This window comes from Bombus huntii, chromosome 14 (genome assembly GCF_024542735.1).
Source record: "Bombus huntii isolate Logan2020A chromosome 14, iyBomHunt1.1, whole genome shotgun sequence".
Lineage (NCBI taxonomy): Eukaryota > Metazoa > Arthropoda > Insecta > Hymenoptera > Apidae > Bombus > Bombus huntii.
Genome location: NC_066251.1, coordinates 3,743,549 through 3,767,556, shown reverse-complemented (window position 1 = coordinate 3,767,556; position 24,008 = coordinate 3,743,549). Strand labels below are relative to the sequence as shown.

General features: G+C 36.6%; 3 protein-coding genes across 4 annotated transcripts in view; 2 read left to right on the top strand and 1 right to left on the bottom strand.

Annotated features, from left to right (window-relative positions):
- LOC126873529 (zinc finger protein rotund-like) overlaps positions 1-11,580 on the top strand; it is a 245,940-nt gene extending 234,360 nt beyond the window's left edge. For both annotated transcript variants that reach the window (XM_050634496.1, XM_050634495.1), the window contains exon 6: positions 5,303-11,580. In XM_050634496.1, coding sequence (XP_050490453.1) covers positions 5,303-6,451 — 1,149 coding nt within the window. In that variant the 3' untranslated portion in view covers positions 6,452-11,580. The remainder of the gene's footprint in view (positions 1-5,302) is intronic.
- Positions 11,581-17,454: 5,874 nt separating this feature from the next.
- LOC126873420 (vacuolar protein sorting-associated protein 11 homolog) lies at positions 17,455-22,440 on the top strand. The gene is made up of 16 exons (XM_050634259.1): positions 17,455-17,621; positions 17,716-17,784; positions 17,885-18,058; positions 18,131-18,327; positions 18,404-18,662; positions 18,740-18,894; positions 18,974-19,207; positions 19,297-19,597; positions 19,672-19,860; positions 19,932-20,054; positions 20,134-20,261; positions 20,332-20,544; positions 20,616-20,788; positions 20,859-21,156; positions 21,239-21,561; positions 21,654-22,440. Exons 1-16 carry the CDS (start codon positions 17,604-17,606, stop codon positions 22,079-22,081), a joined length of 3,282 nt encoding a protein of 1,093 aa, XP_050490216.1. The 5' UTR covers positions 17,455-17,603; the 3' UTR covers positions 22,082-22,440.
- Positions 22,441-23,988, bottom strand: LOC126873424 (uncharacterized). The gene is made up of 2 exons (XM_050634268.1): positions 22,978-23,988; positions 22,441-22,911 (listed from the first exon to the last, which is right to left on the bottom strand). The coding sequence occupies exons 1-2, from the start codon at positions 23,986-23,988 to the stop codon at positions 22,621-22,623; spliced, it is 1,302 nt and encodes a 433-aa protein (XP_050490225.1). The 3' UTR covers positions 22,441-22,620.
- Positions 23,989-24,008: the final 20 nt, after the last annotated feature.

Here is a 24,008-nt window from a genome sequence, read left to right as displayed (position 1 = left end):
CCTCTGAAGTCTATTTTACTTTGCCCTACGGCGGTGCATCCCTGAGCCCTTCATCTCTGCGCTGTTCTTCTTCCAATAAGCCTCTCTTGCTCTCCACCCTAGCACCCATATTTTTATCTTTCTCCTGCAATCCTGTAATTCCACGACCTCATCAGCCTGCCTGCCCCGTATTTCTGTAATCGTATTTTCCCTGTACCTTACATCCTGTTGGCCTTTGGTTTATCCATGACTAAAAAAAAAAACTACTACACGTCTACGTGTATTCCTCTTTGTGAAACAAAAGAGTCTCATTTAGATACCATATACACTATGGTTCTAAATTCTTGGTTCGATTAAAATCAGCGAGATTCTATGGTTCAAAGTAAGATGAATATATAATAGTAATATCGAAATTACGTTGGTGTTTGTTTTCAAGAAAATCCAGTTTGAGAACTGGCAATGTATGTGGGAATTTATTTAACCTCTACCAGATAGGATTAGATAATCGATAGGAGATCTTTCTACACGAGGAAATAAGACGAAAATGTAGAATAAAATTTTTACGCTGAAAGACTCGTTTTCGAGAAAATATGGTTTAATAGCGTACACGCGTATTCGACAAACCTGCAAATTTGATTTTCTCATAAACCAGATCTTAATAGAATGATTCACGCTCAGTTTCGTGTTAGAGTATTGCGTATATTGGAAGCGTTTCCTTAAGTCTCCGTTCACGCACATGAGATTATCAAATGGATCTCGCGCATTCGTTCGTTACGCTTCGCTCGTTCCGAGATTCGCACCGTTCGCTGCCGATCAAAGAAAATTATATAAACGAAATTTTATTGAATGATGTAAAGGATAAAAGCATTGATTCTTTGGACCAGGAATCTTTCGAATTACTGAGGAATTTTTAAGGAATTTTTCGATAACGTTCACCTCTGTGACGAATATTATCATCGATGATGGAAACAAATTATGAGTAGACTGCGGATTTTGATCACAGTTCACATATCTTTATAAAACGAATTTCAGAAATTAAATCCATCTGGTAATTTATCTCATTTACTAAAAAATTATGGCGAGTACTCCACTTTGGATAATTTATACATTCGTCATCATAAACGCATAAAAATCTGTAGTCTAGTTGTGAGCAATTATGCGTCGAATGAAGTAAACTGGGTTTGAATTAAAGTTATGGATTCGAATCGAGGTCGGCTATTGCTTTAATCTTCGCACTATTGTAATTATCCTCTAATACTATTCTTGAAATATGCGAGAGAAACGAGAAAAACAGATTTGCATTTATTCTAACGTGTCGCGCTGTTTTTCAACCGTTCGTAATAATATCATGAAGCTATTATCACATCTGAATTAAATATAAAAATTAAGTAGACGATAGATGATAGTAATAAGCATTCCGAAAACTCTATCTTTTCGTAATGTATATATCCTCCAGATCACATTAAATTTTTCAAGAATATTAAAACGAATTCAACAAGCACGAGACAAATTTTAATTAGCACACACGACATTGAGTCAAATTTAAAAATAACAGTAGTGAAAGAAATAGTAATATTCATTTCGATGCTTCCATATTTATCACAGCGAACAGAAATACATTTGCATAACATGTGAACTAAAAATCGAATCCTATATCGAACATTCTATTTCATTATACATAGAATATCGTAGCTTGAAGGTTAAATTTCCGATCGAAAACTTCGGGAAGTAGAAGCTTAGGTACAACAATACTAATCGATTGGTTCTCTTGGTCCGTTCGATTGGATATAAATTATTATCATAACGGTTATAAAAATTCGTAACGGTTCAATCCACGAAAACAAGCTTCCCGCCTGGAGGCTGCTCTGACACTTTTGCTGGACGATGTTGCGACTGACTTGCAGGATAATCTGCTCAAGTTTCTTTTCGGTGACAAGTTTGACCTAATTCGCGACCAGGATTCTTTCGAAGACGACTCTTGGAAACAAGATGACGTTTTTATCTCAAGAAACTCGTTAATCTGGGCGATGATTTTCTGACAAACTTCGAGCGAGAACCATTGAAGTTACCAAGATCGAACTGTTTGAGTTAAACAAGAACTAACGAGCAGGCGTATTATCTAAGAATTATCATAAAACATGTAAAATAGAAGCGTGATGTTGCAAAATGAAATCGAAGATATAGGAAATTCTGTAAGGAAATCAAATAACATGAATCTAGCAGGTAAATCATAAAAGAACAGATCTACACCTAAAATATATGGTACGGCTCAAAAGTACTCAGAAACTTGCTTATTTTTTAAACTTGCTTTTTTCATTTTACAGGATGTGTATTATTTGCAGAATTATTGATGAAAGAATTTTCCACCATCTTACTCTTTGTTACAGTTATTCTGTTACACGTTACAGTTATCATGTCGTCATCAAATTGATTTTTGAAATTTAAGCAACCACAAAAATGGCGTTGGTTGTTGCAAACTTCGTCAAATTTACGGACTCTTCTCTTTATTACCATTACAGTTATGTACGATAGCATGTTACAACACGATAAAATTGATTTTTAATAGCTATTGTGCAATAACAAAATTGGCGGTCGTAATTCTCAAACATTGTGAAACTTCTTCAAACTGCGTATCAGATGGAGAAGGGTCTTCAAAATGGTTCGAGAAACCAACACTATTAATTCCAGCAGCTATTACTAAAATCAATTTGTACATCAATGAGTCATGTAGTTAACCTAATCTTAAATTCATACGTACATAGTTCTGCTACAAATTGTTCAAAATTTCGGAGTTAGAAATTCACATATTCTTACTATATATCAATCAAAGTGTAACATCATCGTCGACCAAATTAAGTAAAAGATCGACTCAGTGCCTTCAAAGGAACGTTTCCAGTTTATCCACCGCTCGAGTTTAACTTATCGAATCCAGAAAAGTTGATTGCGTGTCTCTGAATGATTAAACGCAATTATTAAGCAAGAGCATCGACATGGACAGATCAGTATGATCCTCGGAAGGCCACGGATCGTAGCTGTGATCCCGGGGCGTGGCACAAAGTGATCCGAGAAAGGAATCCGTCGTTTTACGTAACAATCTCGAGCGATCCGCGATCAGCCAGGAAACTGACCGCCTCTACGCCGTTCCTCGCGTGTCCAGGATAGTTTCCACGATTCTTCGCGTCGTCCTGGTGCGATACCCTCCGTCCCCTGATCGTTCACATAGCACCGCTCGACTTCCAAGAAGTTTCAAACACGCATCGTCGTAACTTCAGGATGGAATCTCGTGACCCGAGTAAATTACTTGTTGCTTTCTATCTTTTCTTCCGTGTCCCTCTTAATCTCAATGATCTTCGATGTATCGATACGTCACGTAAGAAAAAGACATGAAAAAATTCATCAAAACGCGAATAATCTTTAATTGCTATTAAAAAGCGAAATTGCTTATTATCCTGAAGATTTCTCTCCTTTACTTCGTGCAGTATATTCTCAATGATTCTTGCTTTATCGATACACGATGAAGAAATCCATCGCGAAACGCGAGATTTGCAAATAAATAATTTTTAATCACTATGAAAAATGGAATTTAGAGGTGTCGAAAGAATGAACAAAATTGCGGGGACAAGAGTGTAATGAAGATTCGATGGCGTTCAACATCGCATACCAATGATCTCTAGTTGAGCAGAAATAAAAATTAGGAATGCGGAGCGATATTAGGGAATGAAAGAATGAGACAGCAGAGTCTAATGAGGATTCGGTAGTCTGAACGCCGGTGGAAACCGGTCCGAACAAAAATTGCGAGCCGCGATGGTTCGTGGAATGACCGGAAGCCGCGCGACTTTGTTTCCACGCGAGAAACACCGGCTTGGAATCCGTTTCCTTCTCTGGGTATCAATTAGATCGGACAAATTAGAACACCGGCCGAGTCAATATTGATACCGACAGGAATCAGGAGGAGCGGTAATGAGCGACGTTGCTCTTTTCCTTCGCTATCCTGCATGATGAAGAAGGGGGAACGAGAGAGGAATAAAAAGAAGAAACAAGAGAAAGAAGAAAAAAAGAAGAGGTATTTAAGGCTACCGACGAACGAACTACCGTACAAAGAGGAGCCGAGATACACCGAGAGGGGCAGGAACAAAAAGGGGCGGAGAGGAAGGCAAAAGACGGACAGAGATGAAATAAGAAGACATGGAAGTGGGGAATTAAGAGAGAAAAAGAGGGAGAAAGAGAGATATCTCTATGCGGTAGCTAAAGCCAGTCAGTCAGGTATGCCTGGAGGCTAGGCCATGATAGACAAGGTCATCCTCTCCCCGGTTTACACGTATGCTGTGGCTACTGCCAGTCCTCGTTTACATTTATTTATTTATAAATATACCGCGGCTCTCGACTAATGCGCCGTCTCCAAGAGAGAGGAGGAGGAAGCAGAACGACCGGCCACACGGATGGAAGGAGACCGGACTGTCCAGACGACGATGGAACCCCTTCACCTGTAGATCGGCTCTCTTTCATTATTCGGTTAATCGCGGCGCAATAGACGCCGCGAAAAAGGCTACCGCCGTTACACGTTTCTGAGGATATAACTTTTTTCAATGCAGTTCCGAAGTTCCAGCGGTAGACTTTGAGCTGGTGCTCAAAGTGTTTCCAGTTCTATCGTTGACTGATTAGATTAGGTGGGTTTTAATTGGTTCCATTAGGATTTTCAATTAAATGCAACTTTGTATGTTACATTTTCCCGTTTACGTTCCTATAAAATAGAATTTTATGTCCACTACGTAAATATGTTCAAGATTTCTGTAGCTCCAGCGGTAGACTTTAACTCTTTGATGTTGAATGGAGCTTCCGGTTCTGTCGACGATTCATGGGATAAATGAATTTTAATTAGGCCTATTAGGTTTTTCCACCAAATGAAGCTTTGTATATTATAGTTTCTCTTTCACATTCACATTTAGCCTTTAAGAGGAACATTTGTAGAAATACGTAATTGTATGTGATATTATAACTGGTTGAAAAAATCGAATAGATCGATGAATACTTATGCGTCCTACTGTAAATGTGTTCAATCTTCCAATGTCTATTTTTACTTTTATATTTAGAGTAGCAGAAAAAGATATTTATATACTGTCGTATTTATTACAGTATTTATATACTAATTAATTAAGTCCAACTATATGAAACTTCGTATCATTTAAATGCTAAATAAAACGCTTTATAAGTAGAAAATAAGAATATGTGCAAATACTCTTTACAGCTACCGTATATTTTCCAAACCTTCTTAAAATTTAGGATAATAAGTTAACCTAAACTGGTATTTATTTGTGACTTGCAGATCTTCGGTAGCAAGGCGGACCTGCAGCTCCACACGCAGATCCACATGCGCGAGGCGAAGCCGTACAAATGTACCCAGTGCTCGAAGGCGTTTGCGAACTCCTCGTACCTGTCCCAGCACACCAGGATCCACCTGGGCATCAAGCCGTACCGCTGCGAGATTTGCCAGCGGAAGTTCACCCAACTGAGCCACCTACAGCAGCACATCCGCACGCACACCGGTGACAAACCGTACAAGTGCCGGCATCCAGGCTGCACGAAGGCGTTCAGCCAGCTGAGCAACCTACAGAGCCACTCCCGCTGCCATCAGACCGACAAACCGTACAAGTGTAACTCCTGCTACAAGTGCTTCTCCGATGAGCCCAGCCTGCTCGAGCACATACCGAAGCACAAGGAGTCGAAGCACCTTAAAACGCACATCTGCCAGTACTGCGGCAAGAGTTACACCCAGGAGACCTATCTGGCGAAGCACATGCAGAAACATGCGGAGAGGACGGACAAGAGACCACCGATAATCGGTACGGGGCTCAGGCCGTCGATTCACGCAATGGCGGCTCATCATCAAGACCACTATTGGCCGAAAGTCAGCCCAGATTCGGTGATCAGCGATCTACACGACCGGCTGCCTCATCACCACACCGACTACCATCAAAATCAGAACCCGGAGATGCTATTACCTGGCCACGGACACCGTGGCGAGTCCATCGAGAACGATTCGAGGCAACAGACCCCTCAACCGGGCGCCAACCATCACCCAAACAGTAGCTCGGCATTTACGCCGATCTCGTCGATCTCGATAAATTCCATCTCCTCCATGCAACATCCGCTGAATCCACTGAACCATTTGCACTACCCTGGCAGCCATCATCCAGCCTCCAGGCCGTACCTCTACGAGGCCTTCAACACAACGCAGAAATCCTCGCCGGCGTCATCCTCGTCTGGGGTCACGTCGGGCACGACCAGCAACCAGAACGCGACCTCCTTCCCGAACCAGTTGATCAGCCTCCATCAAATTAGGAACTACGCGCACCAACCCAACCTTGGAAATCTCGGGAACTTGGGAAACCTAGGGAACCTGAGCAATCTGAGCAACCTAAGCGCGACAATGGAGAGCCACGCTCTCCTCGGTGGACTCAAGGAGAAACAGTAACTCCGGCTGGTCGCGGAGATTAGGAACAAAAACTATTTGCTACTTCTCCTCGATTTCTTTTCTTCTTCTTCGTCTATACCTGTACCTCATCCTTATGTCCTATTTTTCCCGCGATCTTTACAGGGTCCAGGATGTTTGTATGATATTTTACATTGCGTTATGAGTTTGTTCGGAAGGGAAACGCCTATCGAACATTCGCTGCTCCTACGTTTCGCCCTTATACTTCTTTTAGCATTTAATTTCTATGGGACATTCTGAAAACTGTTTGCGGTGTGTGCATGCAGCCTGATCAAGAGTGATTTTGTGTAGGGTTCCTGTCTTTATTTAGGATGGTGCTGGGTGTAGTTATTCGCTGTGCGATAATAGTCAGTTTGTAAAACAACAATTGTATATTTTTATACATTTTGGTTTAACAGGAATCGCTTACACGTATAAGCATAAATATATATGAATATATATCTCGAAGATGAGAAACCTATTTAAAAAAGAAATACTGCGTTTTGTTTACTCTTTAAACGATCTCTTTCGTTAGTTAATGAGAACTATGGAAAACAGACCCATTTACGTAAATCTGAATAATTGAAAATAACGAATAATGTATAGAATATTCTATATTTGGAAGATCAGATAACTTAAAGGAAAAAATTCTTCATTTTCTTGTACAATCTTAAACGAATTTATTTCATCAAATAACAACCTGGAACTGTTAATGAAAACGATCGCAAACGTATCTAAACAGCGAAAGATCGACGACTCGATCAAAAGAGAAATACCCTACCGTTATTTCCATCGAGGAACATTAATCTTGTCGAAAAACATTTCACGAGTCGAGTGCAAATCGATTTGGCGACTTTTAATCGTTTCAATGCTACTGGCCATTCATGCATGAAACACAAATATTAGAAAGTACCCTGTTCGATGTGGTATCGATCGGGTAACTTCCTATCGATTCGCCGAGAATCGGCAAAATCGATTTGCGATCGAAGTCCTCCCAATATAACCAAGCGTTTAACCACGACGCTGATTAACTTTCACGTTCGTAGTTAGCTAGAAAATAACTTGGAACGATAATCGACGAGCATGTTTCTCGATGTTCCCTCCGATTACCCATGGCGAATAGCCATCCGACTATCCTGAACTCTCCACTCGAATTTATCACATTTCCTAGCAAAACTACTTTCGAGAGACGTCCTTCTTCAGTTCCAAGCGAATACTTTCATCCTCCCTCTGCAATCCACCCCGGAGATCTCCTTAGGTTAACGTTCTACTTCAAGTTTAACAGTCCTCCTAAGTCTTCTTTTCTTTCTATTGATACTTAATCATCCGTTGGTCCCATCGATTTATAGTGTTACTGATGTTGGAGAGAGGTTTTAATCTGGCCGAATTTTGTAGTTTGAATAAGGTTTTGTTATTATGAATGTTGTACAGTGGAGTTGTTTAGCGAAATTTAGAAATCTTGGGCTTGTTTAACTCGGATTTTCGTAATTTCGTTGGATCAGTGATTTGTGGTAGATTTTTTGGTATTTAATTTGCAACCAATGTTGTGGTTTTGTTACACGTATTTTATATACGTAGCATGAATATTAAATATTCTTCGATGTGACTGCTTCCTTTTTTTTATTTCGCATATAAATTCGCTATAGAATGCATTAGTGTATGATCGCGTAGCACTGTACGACGAGAATATCGTACAGATGTACAAAGAATCACCTCGAAGATTATCTTATCGTTCCAGAGGACGAATTCAAAACGATAATTTCCCAGGAATTTAGAAAATAGTTCTAAAAATTGCAGCAATCACGAAACCAATCGCTTTTTGAAACTCGTCCTGTACATTCAACGAAAAAATCTTGTGAAGTAGCAGAAACGTAGTTTAAAAGCAATTATTTCGTAGATCAACACGTGCAATCCGTTTCATTCAATTTTCATTATATTTTCTATTGCAAAGGTCTCTTAATTGGTATCATTGAGGTTCATGACAATTTCGAATTGGATTATCTAATATTGAGAACGTAACGTAGAACGTAGAATGCAAAATGAAATTAAAAATCCTAAATTTTAGTAATCCAACGTGAATCATAGTCATTTATGATGCAACGATAGTATTCGAAGATTAATTTTTAACAGACAGTTTTGGTTCATAGATAGCTATGATAGTTAACTATCTATGACATAAAACAATACAAAAACTACGAATTGAAATTAAAAAAAATACTTTGAAATTAAATATTTAATTAAATGTTTAATCGAAACTTACCTACGATCTAATAATACCAATTGGGGTTGATACTCAAAAATCGCTCGTCCACGATTAGAGGAAGAGATGAAAATGAGTATAACCGGCGAGAATCGATGGGACCGCGGTTAGTTCCGTTCTTTTCGTGTTCCTGCCTCCCAGGAGCATCGTACGTAAGAGGGAATAGCAAAGCCAGGAGAAATCGTGTCGTGGAGTAGAGCTATTTTCCAAGGGGTGGCTCGCCCCCTGGAACCGGTGCGGGGGGATGGGCACACCTTTCTAGGTCGAGTGGACGTTTCGTTCGCAACGGGATAATTAACGAAGCGAATGTGTGTGTTTGTGTGTGTCTGAGCATGCCAGAGACTCTTCTGTGTATGTGTGTGCATGTGTCTGTGTATGTAGTTAGGCGAGTGGGTGATAGAGGAGAAGAAAAAGAGATAGGTGAATGGATAGTGAAGGAAAAGGAAAAGAGTTGGACGAGTAGGTGGCAGAAGAGAAGGAAAAGAGATAGGCAAGTGGGTGATGAAGGAAGAGGAAAAGAGTTGGGCAAGTGGATGGTGAAGAAAAAGGAAAAGAGTTGGGCGAGTGGATTTTAAAGGAGAAGGAAAAGAGATAGGTGAATGGATAGTGGAGGAAAAGGAAAATAGTTGGACGAGTGGGTGGTAGAGGAGAAGGAAAAGACAAAAAAAAAGTGGGAGTCGAAGCATCACACGCACCATTTAAATAGGAGTTACACGCGTACACATACATTACATGAGGGCACAAATCGTGTGAATAGCTTTTTTTCAGCGAGAAAACGGAGAGCACGGGAGTGAGTGAGGGTGCAAGAGAGATTTAGGGTAGGTCGACGACAGTGCCACGAAATTATAAATGCGAAAGTAACGGAGATAATAGGGAATTAAAAAGGGGACGAGGAGCAGAGAGAAAGGGGAGAGAGAGAGGGAGAGAGAAAGAGTAGGCGAGCATGTAAGAAGGGGTAAGATAGGGTTGGAACGCGAGCAACTATACAGGCGCACAGAGAAAAAGAGAACGGTACGGAGAACCTCCATGTACATAGTTATTATATATATAAATATATAAATATATAAATATAAATAAATGAATAAATAAATATTATATATTATTATTATTAATTAATTAATTGATCGATATTCGGTAGGTGCGTAAGGGAAAAAAAGAGAGCAAGAGGATATAGACTCTACTGAAGATATTCTAAGTACCTTGTCTAACACGAATATAATTAAAGAAGTGAAAACCGTGTGAGTGAAATAAAGAGAATGAATGGGAGAATGTTCGAAGTTAAAAGAAAAAGCAAGCAATCGTTGCCCAAAGTTATTTACGATAATTTTTCTTTCTCTTAAGAGCGCGTTTCCGTTCTACGAAACCGCGGTACGATCAACCTTGGCGATCGGTTCTTTCTCTACTTATCACGCCGTTATTTCTTTTCCTTTCATTTCGATAGTCTATAAAATGAAGATCATCGATCGTCGTGGCTTATCGAGCCCGGTTATTTAGAAAAATTCGAGACGTACGAAAATTCGACGTATGCCGAATGAAAAGAGAGAAGAACACACGTGTACTGTAGATAATTTCTTGTTACGGCGCCGCCGATGTCTCGTTTCGTGGCTCTCTTCTTAATCGGTTTTGATCGATCCGCGAGGTGCAGGGCTATAAAAAGATTTCTCTTTTATTTTTATCATTTTCTAACTGAACTCTAACTCTTTTTACTTTTTTGTCGTTTTCACGTCCATTACTTCCTTTTCTACGAATGAACGATATTCTATTCTAAGGTCCATCTTCCTTATGGACAGAAAAAAAAATAAATAAAAAAGAAGTGAGACACACGAGACGCGACACGTCGGCGCTTCACCTGTGCTCAAGTTGTTTAAAACTATTAGTTTGTTAACTAAGAAGCGAGAGAGGTTGGAAGAAAGAGAGGGAGAGAGAGAGAGAGTGAGTTTGAACGAGAGAGAGAGAGTGAGTTTGAAAGAGAGAGAGAGGGGGAGAGAGAGAGGATGAACGAAAGACTGGAATGAATGAGAAAGAGTAAACGAGAAAGTGTTAATTAATAATTCCGCGTGGAAAGCGGAGCCCGATCGCGGTCTCTCGTTTCGTTCGACGTTTGTTCTTTCTTGTTTATTTCAAGATCGACTTATGATCGTCGACAAGGAATAAACGATTCAAACATAGTAGATCGTTAAATGAATGTGAAGCAAAGAGAACAGGAGAACGTCGAAGAAAGCGCGCGAGAAAAATCGTAGAACAAAAGGGGCGGTTGTATTCGGGCAAGAAATACTGAAAGGAAAAAAAAACACGAGAGCAATCGTCTTTTTTTTTCTTTTTTGTTCGTTGATAACGAAATTGAACACGAGGGTGAGGGTGGGGACGGGGCGAGAGTGGAGGAATTTGTTTTTTTTTTAATTCGGGGGTTGTGGGTGGTTATAACGAGCGTCGTCGTCTTCGTCAGGTCCCCCCGCGCTTTAATTGTGATCTTTTTTTTGTGTCTACCCTTTAGTTTCCATTTGATGATTATTTTATTATTATTTTATTAATATTATTATTATTAATATTATTATTATTATAATTATGATTTCGTTTAATAAACTGTCACATTAAAAGACAAACGTCTGACTTGGCGGAGGAAGTGACAGACTGCTAGTGTTCTTCTGTCACGTCATCATCTTCCTCCCCTGAGACTACCACCAGCCCCCATCAATTCGAAGAACCCTCTCCTTTCTCTTCTTCATGAACATAAATCGCGTGAAGGAACTCCTTATCCCTAAGTACGTTTCTTTTCTCATATTTCTCTTAGGAAACAGAGGTTCTTCCGTTTTATTCTATTATATTTTTAACAACGCGAATTTGATTTACAGATTGAAGTCACAGAGTTGATTCTAGATAGTTTCTCGTCATAGAAGAACCTAATCTCAAAAAATCTTTTCCCTCCTTTGTCTTCCACGATAGATTTTTCCACTTGTTCTTCTCTTTTTAGTTGTCTTCTCATCGTTGTACTTACTACTAGTTTGCCCTCTGTTCTGTTCTTCCGTTATCTTTTTCTTTCCTTTTCCTTTTTTCTTTTTTTTCTTTTTTTTCTTTTTTCTTTTTTTTTTTTTTTTTTGACGATAAAATCTGCAGTGAGATGCCGTCCATTATGCTTTCGGAAACTAACGAAGATTACCAAGGGACGCGGAGGATCGATCGTTCGCGAGCGCAAGTTCCTCAAGCTCGTTGATTTCGAGTCGACGAAAAATGGAATTCCTTTCTCGCGTCTTGTGGGTTTTTACGCGAATCACGCGTCGATCTTTGCGGATAACGATAAAAATCGGCCACGAAAAAAGGCAATTTCACAATACATCGGAGAATTCATTTTTCATAAACTTAGGGTATCGCGATTAACGTTGAAATTAATATTTCTTGAAGTACTAGGACTGTTAATAGATGCTTCACGAGTAAGACGAATAAGCTGTAAGCGTTCGCTCGTTTGTTTTCGTTCGTAGTTGTAGAAGCGAAAATTGTTAAATTCTTTGTCGTTGTACCATTTGAAAAATACGATACTGTTGAAAGGTTAAATTTTAATAGAATGTAGATAAAGAGTCTTTAGAATCGTAGAATATTTTTCTTCTAAGGAATGATTAAGAATTTACATTGAATGTACCAATCGCTTGCGGAACCATCGATCCTTTCGATCCTCACGTACAATCAGTTCCTTTCAATAAAATTTGTTCATTTTCTGGCAATGAATAACTGACGCAAACAAAATGATAAATTGTCGAGTCATGTACAATACGTGAATTGGTCTGCCAAAAGAATAGATGGAGAACAAAAATGATTGGAATGCTTGCGGTCTTTCGAAGAATAAACAAATTACCGCTCATTCAATAAAAAAATTTTATTTGACAATAAAAAATTACAAACTTTGCTGATTTTCTTTTTTCCTGTAGCATTATGAAGATTAAATTAACGGATAGACTTTTTCAGAAGGCCACAGGCATGTTCTTAATCGAAATCTCTTTATGGTTCCACACCGGGTCCCTTTAACCCTGAAACGTAAATTCATTCAGTCTTCGCTGTTTTCGCTGTTTTAATACTATGTACATACGCATTTAAAATTTCAAATTTTCTTAATAGAATAAAACGTGATAGTTTCATCGAATATTTCAAAACATTCTTTTGTAAAAAGCTATTGTTGAGAATCTTGGGTGTAAGAAGGTTAGGCGAAAGTACACAATGGTTGAAGAAAGTGTTTGAATATTTACCGTAGAAAACTTCTATGCATAGAATTACGCATGTTACGTATGTTATGTATATAATAAGACTATTTAAGTTTCATAATTGATTAATTTTATTCTCTGTTACGATACGTTTTCACTATTTGGAAGCAAAAGAGATTTCTTTACAACAATAAATACAACCACTATTTTGATTATTTAAATTTTATTTTACGCTCTCTGCGAAACATATATTTGCACATATTATACACGTACGGTTTCCATGTATATTTTCAAATTTGTTTCACACTTTATCACCAGTATAGTTATAATAGTCGTATCTTATTACGGTACTAATGAAATTCTAAAATGTTCCCTAGACATAAACACATGAGACACATATAACACAATATTCGTAAAACATTTCTACAAGTGTTCGAACACTTTCTCGGGCCACTGTATTGATCTTCTCGATTGTGATAATGATTTTCTTGACTGAGAGATGAGAATTGGAAAGACTGGTTACACTTTGTTTTACCTTTAATTGAATCGTTAGCGACGTAGTGGATCGAGAAAATTGCGAAACGTTTCTTGATCGATTGGCGGGGGGTGGAAAATGGAGTAGGCAATAGTTGCGAGGCGACAATGGGAGACTCTACTTCTCTTTATTATCTGCGGATTATCCGATCGATTCCTTTTGATTACCACGTTATGTAGCGATTACCGAACGAACAATAAATGTAATAACTTTATCCGTAATCCATTGCCCACGGATCTGCTCGATATTTATCGAATTCTTCAGGGTTAAAGCGACTGAGTATCTTCTTAAAAGCGTTTCTACGAAACCATACTCGTTGTATAATCGTCAATTTCGCGAAGAGAGAAAGGGTTACAAGCGTAACGAACACGTGCGTGTCTGCGTGTACGACTGGGTAATAAAATAAACGACCGTATAAATGAAGATGTATGATAGAAACGAAAGTGCAAAAGAGCGAAAGAATGTCGAAAAGATGGAGAGACTCACATAGGCAACGTAAGGAAAACAATATATTGATTATATTGCGTGGTACGAACAGAACTGTGATATTTTATTGTATAAATTTACGGAGGACAAAGAAAAAAAAAAGATGAAGAAGATGAAGAAAAAAAAATATGAAGAACAAATCTCTAAACGGATATACTTATACGGTAGTAGAAACGCGCGCGGGATATTACTGTATTTTACAAAGAAGTGCATCCTTAAGCCATTTAAAAGAAAAGAAAAGAACAAAAAAAAGGAGGGAAAAAGAGAAAAGGGGGAAAAAAAGAGAAAAGGGAGAAGAAAACGGACGCGATCATACGCAATAGCGTGCGCGCGTCTAGGCCGGGTATCCCTTTTCGAAGATTGAGTTTCACGTCAGCTTCCGCTTTACGTACGAACCGCCTCGCGGAAGCTCTCGCGGGGGCAAATAACCAAAGGAGCTTCTGTAATAATTAACGAAGAAAAGCTTCTGAAAGAGTTGAATCGAAGAATTAAAACGACGCCCTCTGTCCGGTCCATTCTCAGCTTTAAAAGGAATACCCGGCGATTTTCGGGCCAATCGTGAAGCCCTAGCGTCTAATCGTTTCCTGTTTGTAAAGTATATATATAGATATATAATATAGATATATTATATATGAATTAAATGTTTGATAAGAGAGAAAGAGAGCGTGAGAAGGAAATGAAAGAAGCGAAAGTGCGATACGATGAACCGATCAAGATCCGATTGCAACGTTATTCGTGAACGATTTTAAAACAGACATACTCAGATGCATACACGTGGTCTCGTGCATACAGACATCTACATACACACACACACACGCACACACACACACTCTGTTTAATAGTTTATATAGAGTAAGTAAAATACGCTGAATTACATCTGTAAAGTCTCGAACGGAAGATCACATTTTTTCGCGTTTACTCTAATCGTCCCTCGCCCGAGCCCCAAGAATAAAAATGGAGAAAGAATGTCGAAGAATACCGTGTTTCCTAATCCCCTGCCGATCGAGAAAACCTGACAGACAGAGAGAGGGGGAAAGTGAGTGGAATGATTCGAAGGCATAGAGAAATTGACTGATTCGGTTTTAATGTTGCTGTAAAATCTCGTAAATTTTGAATTTACGTTTGAATCACGAATAGCATCGGCGTGAAATATTTCCAGTAATTTTAAGAAATTATATAGACAGTTTTTAATGAATATCACGTTCTATAACAATTTTCTTTTTTGTTTTTGTATTTCTAATATAGATGCAAATTAAAGATAGAAACGTACAACGAACAGAATGCAAGAAAGATTTTATGGAAAAGCGGGTAAGGTTAATGCAAATTTTGAAATTTGAAAAGTAAAGTTTACGATGTTTTACAGCGATATTATTTAAGAGTACGAAGAATGAAACGAAATCAGGTGTTGCTACAAATTACGTAGAAGAGAAGAGGAGGTGACAGCGTAAACTGCGACCGGTGAATTCTCAGACAAAGATCACGGGAATTCGATGCCCGTTTGGACATGCTTAAACAGCGAGGAATACTTCGACGATGCTTGGAGAGAAGAAATTTTACAATTTTTCCTTGACATGAGAAACATTCGCTGGCCGCTGAGTGGCGGAATATTTTAATAAATGAAGGGGAAATCCACCTGAATTTCGCTCCAATCCGTCTAACGCGAATCTCCACGGTGTATGTAATAATTTTTCCTTAATAAAACACATTGGTTAAAAGCCAGAAGTACTCCATAATCTTAAGAAAATGAAAAACCATTAATAAACAGAGAAACCGTCACAGAAAAATTCTATACAATTCACGATCCTTAAATCTGAATCCTTTCATAATCCAAAGTAAGTACCTCCAGTGCACGTTGTTCTTAATCAGAGAATAAATAAAAATAACTTCGGGAAAGGTAACAAAAAAATTTACGAAACATGCTCTCGAAGTGTTCCACGAGACTGAAAGACCTGAAAATTTAAATAATCAAAGTCTTTCGTGTTCACCGTGTCGCAGTCTACATCCACACAACCAATTTCATCCCCTAACGACATCGCCCGCAAGAACTTGTCGTTCGAACGCAAAATCCAGTAATTTTCTGATCCCTGGAACGATGCGAAAAATCAGGAACCATTCTCCACGATAGATAGATCATAAAACGAGAGGAACAGTGACGAAACTCGTGCTATTAATTAATAAATCGTCGGCGTGTACGCATGAACGTGATACAACGAACCGAGACGATCATCGTTCCACTAAACGTTTTGAATATTATAAAAATAGAAAAAGAAAAAAAAGAGAGATCATGGAACGTTGCTCGTCCTGAAACAAGAAACGATCGCAGACTGAATAAAAAGAGAGGAACCGTGCGTTTTTCGTTTTCTTTCTAACGCGAGCACGACAACGGTACAAAAGAATTAAAAACTAAATAAAGGGAAGAAAATGAGAAAACGAAGATGAAGATGCTCGTGCGTTCTCGTGAAGCGAAATTCGTACAAGGAACCGGGTTCTTTTCAATGATCCAAAGGTTTCGTGATAGTCTTTATAAAAATCGTTGAACAAAAGTTCCTGGAGAACGTTTTTCTGTACGAATTTCGCGAGAGAAGCCTCATTGGTTGCAGCGAATCCTGTTCGAGGACGAAGAACGACGATCTGCGAAGGAGTTAATGGAATTTACAAGGGACTATAGAGGAACATCGAATAGCGGATGCGTCTTTCTTGGTCCTTGATCGTCTGGTGAAGCAAAGTATCGCAAAAAATGGAACCGGTGTTGTATTCATAATCGATTTTCAGAGTTTTTCGCGACCATTTCTTCTTGATCCCCTCTGTCTCGAGCAGACAGACCTTGTAAAACAAGCCCCCAATCATCGACACTAACTGTTCGTCCTTTTTAACAAATATAACAAAACTTACGTCTTACTAATCGAGATCGGCAATCCGGAAAGCCATAGCAGTTGATTTTTAATTTATAGATCAATGAAATTAGAGAGTTCAGCAATTTTGATCATTGATAGAACTGCTACGGTATTCTGTGTTTGCAAAGTGTTTCATAATTCCTTTCCAAATGATTTTCACTTCAAAATATCTTTAGGCATATTTTTATCCCAATTTTAACAAAAGGGATAATTTTATTTAATGTAGAGATAATAAAGGAAATTTTAATTTATTAATTTGGTGTTTCAATGGAGAGAAAGGGTTAATTATTATTTTCTTTTTTTCTTTTCAATTAAAATGATATTTATTTTCTTGATAATTATAGTATTCATAAATTAGATTTTAGAGATAAAAAATGTTAAAATAAAAGAGGTGTGTTATACTTTTTTAAAAAACGAGTGAATAAAAAGATATCCAATTTTAAATCCCGCGAAATATTGAATTTAGTACCAAATAGCGTACACAGGTGGCGCATGATTCCGAATAATCCTACATCGACATCTTTGCAAAAGTGCAGCAAACTAAATGCATCGATGCAGCACGTCGGTACAGTAGAAAATACATGTGCTTGCACCGCGCATGCGAGTGACCAAATATATATCATAACTGAGGGGAAATGTCATGCATAATCAGCTGGTCAAATATAGGTGAAAAGATGGCGGGCGTGCAACTTGATGTTGTTAGGTGTCAAAAGAAACAACTTTAACACGCTGTTCACTGGCTGTGTCGACAATATTTTGTTGCAAATGTGTAAATAGATAATTGCTGTACATGATGGCATTTCTCGAGGTTAGTCTCACATTTTATTCGAACATTTGATCGTATTTTATATGTCGTATACATAACCCCCTTTCCCTCACACGAAAACGCATTTATCTTTTAGTGGAGACGCTTCAATTTTTTTGATCTTAAAAAAGAAGTTGACGGCGGGAAAATAGCCACGGCTCTTGGTGTGAGTATTCATCGACTGAAATCGGATTTTTTCTGACATGATATTTGGTTATAGGTTAAGGCTATCGTGTTCGATGTATATTGTATGCTCTGTTGATTAGGACGCCCAAGTGACAGCAGCTACGAGCGGTAACGGGACTCTAGTATTCGGAGATTACACAGGCAATGTGCATTTAGTGAATAGAACTTACGATGTTACCACATTTCGCGCTTATGATGTCACATTAACGCTAGCTCAACAAGTCCAACATTCCACTTTCTTGTTCACCATTGGTGTTAGTATCATTGCATAATTGTTACACATTGATGCAGAGATATTTGTCATTAATGAAAAGTATGTTTCTTAGGAAGATGAATCAGGTTGTAATCCTACCATAAAGGTCTGGAATTTAGCTAAACCAGATAAACAAGGCAATCCAACATGTCTTCGTATAAGTAGAGCCATACCAAGTTATAGAGCAGTTCCTGCAACTGCTCTATGTGTGCATACTAGTCTTACATTAATGGCTATTGGCTTTGGAGATGGCTCTATTATGTTGTATAGGTAAAAATAATTAATTTTAATAATGGTAATCTTCTAATTTTCAAACATGTTTTAATACACAACTTTCAATCCTTAGGGGTGATTTAACTAGGGAAAGGAAAAACAAGATAAAAGTATTCGAACATACCAATTTTTCAGTTACTGGTTTAGCAATAAAATCTAGTGGCAAACAAACTCATTTATTTGTTGCTACACCAAATAGCGTTTTCGTATATAATATTACTGTTAAGGATCAAGAATTTAAATCTCCCTTGGACACTATGGGCTGTGCCAGAAAGTGTAGTGTTCTTGCAGAATCTATGCAAGATAGTCATTTCATGATTGGTCGTGATGATGTAATAACATTAATATAATTTTATTATGGAATGTATGTAATAAATATTTTTCTACTAATTAATTTGTATTACTTTAGGCAATTTATTGTTACACACCAGATGGTAGAGGTCCTTGTTATGCAGCTGGCGGTCAAAAAATCATGTTAGAGTGGTTTAGAAGTTACCTAGTTATTATAGCAAAAGAAGCTGCGAATGATCCAAGAACAACAACTACCATTTCTGCAAAACCGAGGTAAGGAAATTTTACAAATTCATAGTTTTTACAAATTCATTAAATATAAACTAATTTTTAAAATATCATATGTTTATAGTACTATAGAACCAATACCTCCAGGAGTGGATAAACATGTAATTACAGTACTTGATATACAAAACAAATGCATTGTTTTTTCTGCCCCAATGTTGTCTGTGCAAGCTGTTCTATCGGAATGGGGTGGATTTTTTATACTCAGTGGAGATAGTAAACTTTATCACTTAGATGAAAAAGACTTGCAATCGAAATTAGCATTACTTTTCAAGAAGAATTTATATGATATATCTATAAGGTAGATAATTTCTACCTGAAGTTGTAGAAAATATTTCAATTATAATTATAATTGTATATAATTATAATTTAATATTACATTATTTTTAGAATAGCTAAGAATCAACAATATGATGCTGAAGGTTTAGTCGATATATTCCGACAATACGGCGATCATTTATATTCAAAGGGAGATCATACCGGAGCGATAGAACAATATATTAAAACTATTGGAAAGTTAGAACCGTCGTATGTAATTAGAAAATTTTTAGATTCTCAACACATAGATAATCTAACGACCTATTTGCAAGCTTTGCATAAAAATGGGCAGGCAACAGAAGATCATACAACTTTGCTACTGAATTGTTATACGAAACTCAATCATACAGATAAATTAAAAGAATTTATCATGGTAAACAAACTATGACTAATTTGGGTACAAAATTTATCGGTAATTTTTATGATTATGTTATATAATGATTTTAGACAAAAGATAGAGAGATTGATTTCGATGTCGAAATTGCAATAAAAGTTTGTCGTCAAGCATCGCCGGAGGATGCTTTGCTGCTTGCAAAAAAACATGATCGTTACGAATGGTATCTTCGTATTCAAATAGAAGATAAACACGAGTACAAAAAGGCATTAGAATATATGGCTACTTTGGACTTTGAAGAAGTACGTTGATACATGCATTTAGACGTGCATCCAGATTCAATTTATTCGATTAATTTTGGACAATCTTTTAGGCAGAATCCAACATGAAGAAATATGGTACTATCCTAATAGAAAATGTGCCAGATGAATCAACGCAATTTTTAAAAGCCTTATGTACCAATTATAGGCCTTCCAATCAACCACTTGTAGATCAGGTAAAATTGAGGAATTAAAAAATAACAGATTTATATTGGTACAATAAAACATATACTTGTAATGACGTATTTGATTCAGGAAATGTTAGACGGTACTGTGGACCAACACATCGATAAAGCTAATCCAGAAGATTTTATTCACTTGTTTTTAAATAATTCAGAACGTCTCGTAGAATTCTTAGAGCACCTAGTAAAAATGAATACCAAGTTAGTATACCGAAATAAATAACAGGAAAGTTCAATTTATATTCTACAAGTTAAATGTTTTAATACATAGGTGGAGTACTTTGGTATACAACACTTTAGTAGAACATTATCTTCATATTTGGTCAGCTTTGGATAATGATGTGGCAAAAGTACAATATGAACAGAAAATTGTACGACTTTTACAAAATTCGGAAGCGTGTTACGATAAGGATCAAATATTAATCTTATGCCATCAGCATAATTTCAGGCGTGGTTTACTCTTTCTTTATGAAGAAAGTAAATTGTAGGTTGAGGTAACTTACACAATCGATATTATACTTCAAAAATTTATAATGTATATTATATTATATATAGATACCAAGAAATATTACGATTCCATTTACGCGAAGGAGACAGTGAACAAATTTTAGCTACGTGCAAACGATTTGGACATCAAGATCCGAATTTATGGGTCCAAGCTTTATGGAGTGTTGCAAGAAATAAAGAAGCACCAACTAAACTTCTTGCAGACATACTAACCCACATAGGTATGTCTAAAATTTAATTTAATCATTCCAGTTACACATAACATTTTTAAATAAAATTTATATTGGACAGGTCAAGAAAGGCTTTTATCACCATTGATGGTTCTTGATGCACTTTCTACTTCACTTTCTTGTACCTTGGGCGATGTGAGAACCTATTTTAACAGTGTGTTACGAACAGAGCATAAACAAACACAAGCAGATATAGAATTATCTGAAAAGTATCGAGCAGATACTAAAAAGATACGAGAACAAATAGATTCAATTAAAAATAGTACTATTATCTTCCAAGGATCACGTTGCAGTGCGTGTCACCATCAGTTAGAACTTCCATCAGTACATTTTATGTGTCAGCATTCATATCATCAACAGTGAGTTCAGGTTTTATATCATATTATGTATAATAATATTTTATGATGTATTTTAACATGTACGACGTTATTCTCGTAATAGCTGCTTTCAAAGATTCTCAGAGAACGAAAATGAATGTCCAGCTTGTTTACCAGACAATAAAAAATTGTTGGATATCATAAAAGCACAGGAACAATCAAAAGATCTTCATGAAACATTTCACAGTTTATTGGATCGAGCAGAGGATCCATTCTCATTAGTTGCTGATTACTTTGGTCGCGGAGTTTTTAAAAAATTAATGGTGATCACAGATAGCGATAAGATGTTGTCTGCGTCGGTGGCAAAGTTTGATGAATCAAAATTGAATTATGGGCCAGGAGCGGAAGCCAGGATCAGATTATCGGAGGGAAAAAACACAACGTTAGGTAAACAAAATTTTATTTGATTAAAAAAATTAATTTATTTACTCTTCAAGACATAGCACAATTTTTTATACAAATCAAAAATTTTATTATAGGAAAAACTGAAACTCATCGTTCGTATGATAATTATAATACAGTAGCGGATGATCGACTGCGATCTTATCCAAAATCAGATCTGTACTCTTCATCAATAGAAGCGAATATCTCTGGTACAATCAATGACATATCTAGTCCACGAGGAAATTCGAAGAAAGCTGTGCCAGTACCTATAAAGGAAGCTCGTATTCTAAACAGCACGACACCAAAATCATCACCAGTTCAAAAATCGTACGTGCCACCAAAAACACCGATTGTACCATCGAATCCATTCGGAGCAGACGACTACGATGAATCGAAAAATCCATTTGCCGAAGACAAAGACGATGACACTACTAATCCTTTTAAAGATAACGACGACACAAATCCCTTTAAGAATAATGACGATGATGACTATAATAAGAACCTGAATCCTTTTGGTAGATAAATTATATTTATTACATTCAACTGTTTCAACCACTAAACTCATGAATCACTAAAAAAGACAATTATGCGTTATTATTGACAAATAGGAATATTACAGCTTGCGAAGAAAAATATCGTAAATGTTATTGTCATATATAAAATTGTAAATTCATTACATGAATCTAGCTTGGCTTTTACCAGTATAATCCCCCACAATTATTCAGCCTAGGTGTATCATGAACTTTATATTGTTTTTTCTTTTTATACATGAATCACATAATAATATCTTTGGTGCTTTATGCAATTTGTAAAATGAAACTATATATTCACGTAGAAAAATAAGATATATAATTGTATATTAAACAATTAATTGTACATATATTCATTTATTATTTTTTTTTAATTTCAACATATATATTTTACAAAATGTCTGTTAAAGAATCTCATTCGATGAGTTTTATAAAAAATACTTTACATTTTACAAAAAGATACATTTACCAAAGTAGTTTCCAAATAGCAATTAACAAATAAGTTATGCATAATATAAAAATACTAGTCCAGTTATACATGATTTAAAATGTGTTTCCATTCACTTATTTGATCACTTATTCTGAAGGCATTCCAACTGTCTACAGTTTCTGGAATTCGTGGTTTTATAGAAACAGGAGTACAATATTCCTCAGTAGATACAGGTGTAAAAAAGTCAGAGAGTATTGGCACAACATCTTTTTGTCTTGGCTCTGGATCTTTACTACGAGTTAATCTGCTTGGCAATTGATTTTCATCTATGGATAAGTCTACCAAATCTTTGTAAACTGCTTCATCAAGAGGGAAATCTAAAGCAGTAGAAACCTAAAACACAAAACATAAGAGAATATTTTATGATCTTATAATTGTAAGCCATCACATTTTTACTACCTTTCCATTTATAAGATATTTATATGAAGCTGGTAAATGTTCAATATTAGTTATAACTTTTTGTTTCTTCATTTTATTTAATTTATTAATTGTACACATAATAGAATTATATTCTGGTTTTGCCAATTTTTCTCCAGAAATAATTGGCTTTGTATGAATGTTTTCATCTGTTTCTAAAATTGCTAAATCATCTGGCTGACTGTGTGATACTCCTGGACCTATGTATGGTTGTATTTTAGGACCAATTATATCTCTTACAACTTTACTGTATTTATAACATGGCATAATATCACGAAGTTTTGAATTTAGATTCTTTTTTATTGTAATTGAACTAGATGTCTTCTGTGTGACATTTAACTTTTTTGTACCAGTGCCAGCAGAAGAAAGTCGATTCTTATGTTTTAAAATGTCTAAATCTGTGGATTTTGTAGTTACAGTTTTAATATTTTTTTTAACAACTGTTGATTTATTTTCTTTTTCTCTTCTACCTTTAGTGTACTCTTTCTTTGAACCATTAATTTTATCAGAATTTTTTGATTTAAGTGTCTTGTCTAAACTTTCACTTTGTGCAATGGGAGAATCTGTAGAAACTGTTATGTCATTGTTTGGAAGTTTAATAGAAATTTTGGGAATATTAACTTCTTTAATATTTGCTTTAATATTCTGACTGTTGTTAGCATCATTTAAAGGATTCTGATTTTCTGTCTTGATAGTGTTTTTATCCAAAGAGGACGAAGTTCCAATTGAACAAGGAGATGCATTAGCATGTAATGTGAAGTTTGATGCATTATCAACAAGCTTTGAACTTTTATTTTCCTGATTGCCAGATATTTCATTCGATTTCACTAATTTAACAGGTTTATCTAGTCTTACGACACTTAGGATTTTCGGCTTATCCTTAATACCATTTTGATCAGTCAAGCTTTTTAATTCTTTTGTTATCGATTTACCAGTATCCGGTTGACAAAATCTTACTTTTGGTCTCGTAAAAAATTTCGTATCCTTAGACATTATACAGAAATATAAAACTC

Coding starts and splice junctions, on each gene's coding strand:
- LOC126873424 (XM_050634268.1), bottom strand. CDS start 23,988: ATGTCTAAGGATACGAAATTTTTTACGAGACCAAAAGTAAGATTTTGT. Junction 22,912..22,977: donor AATATCTTATAAATGGAAAG/GTAGTAAAAATG, acceptor TTTGTGTTTTAG/GTTTCTACTGCTTTAGATTT.
- LOC126873420 (XM_050634259.1), top strand. Junction 17,785..17,884: donor AAATAGCCACGGCTCTTGGT/GTGAGTATTCAT, acceptor TCTGTTGATTAG/GACGCCCAAGTGACAGCAGC. Junction 20,545..20,615: donor CTTTATGAAGAAAGTAAATT/GTAGGTTGAGGT, acceptor TATTATATATAG/ATACCAAGAAATATTACGAT.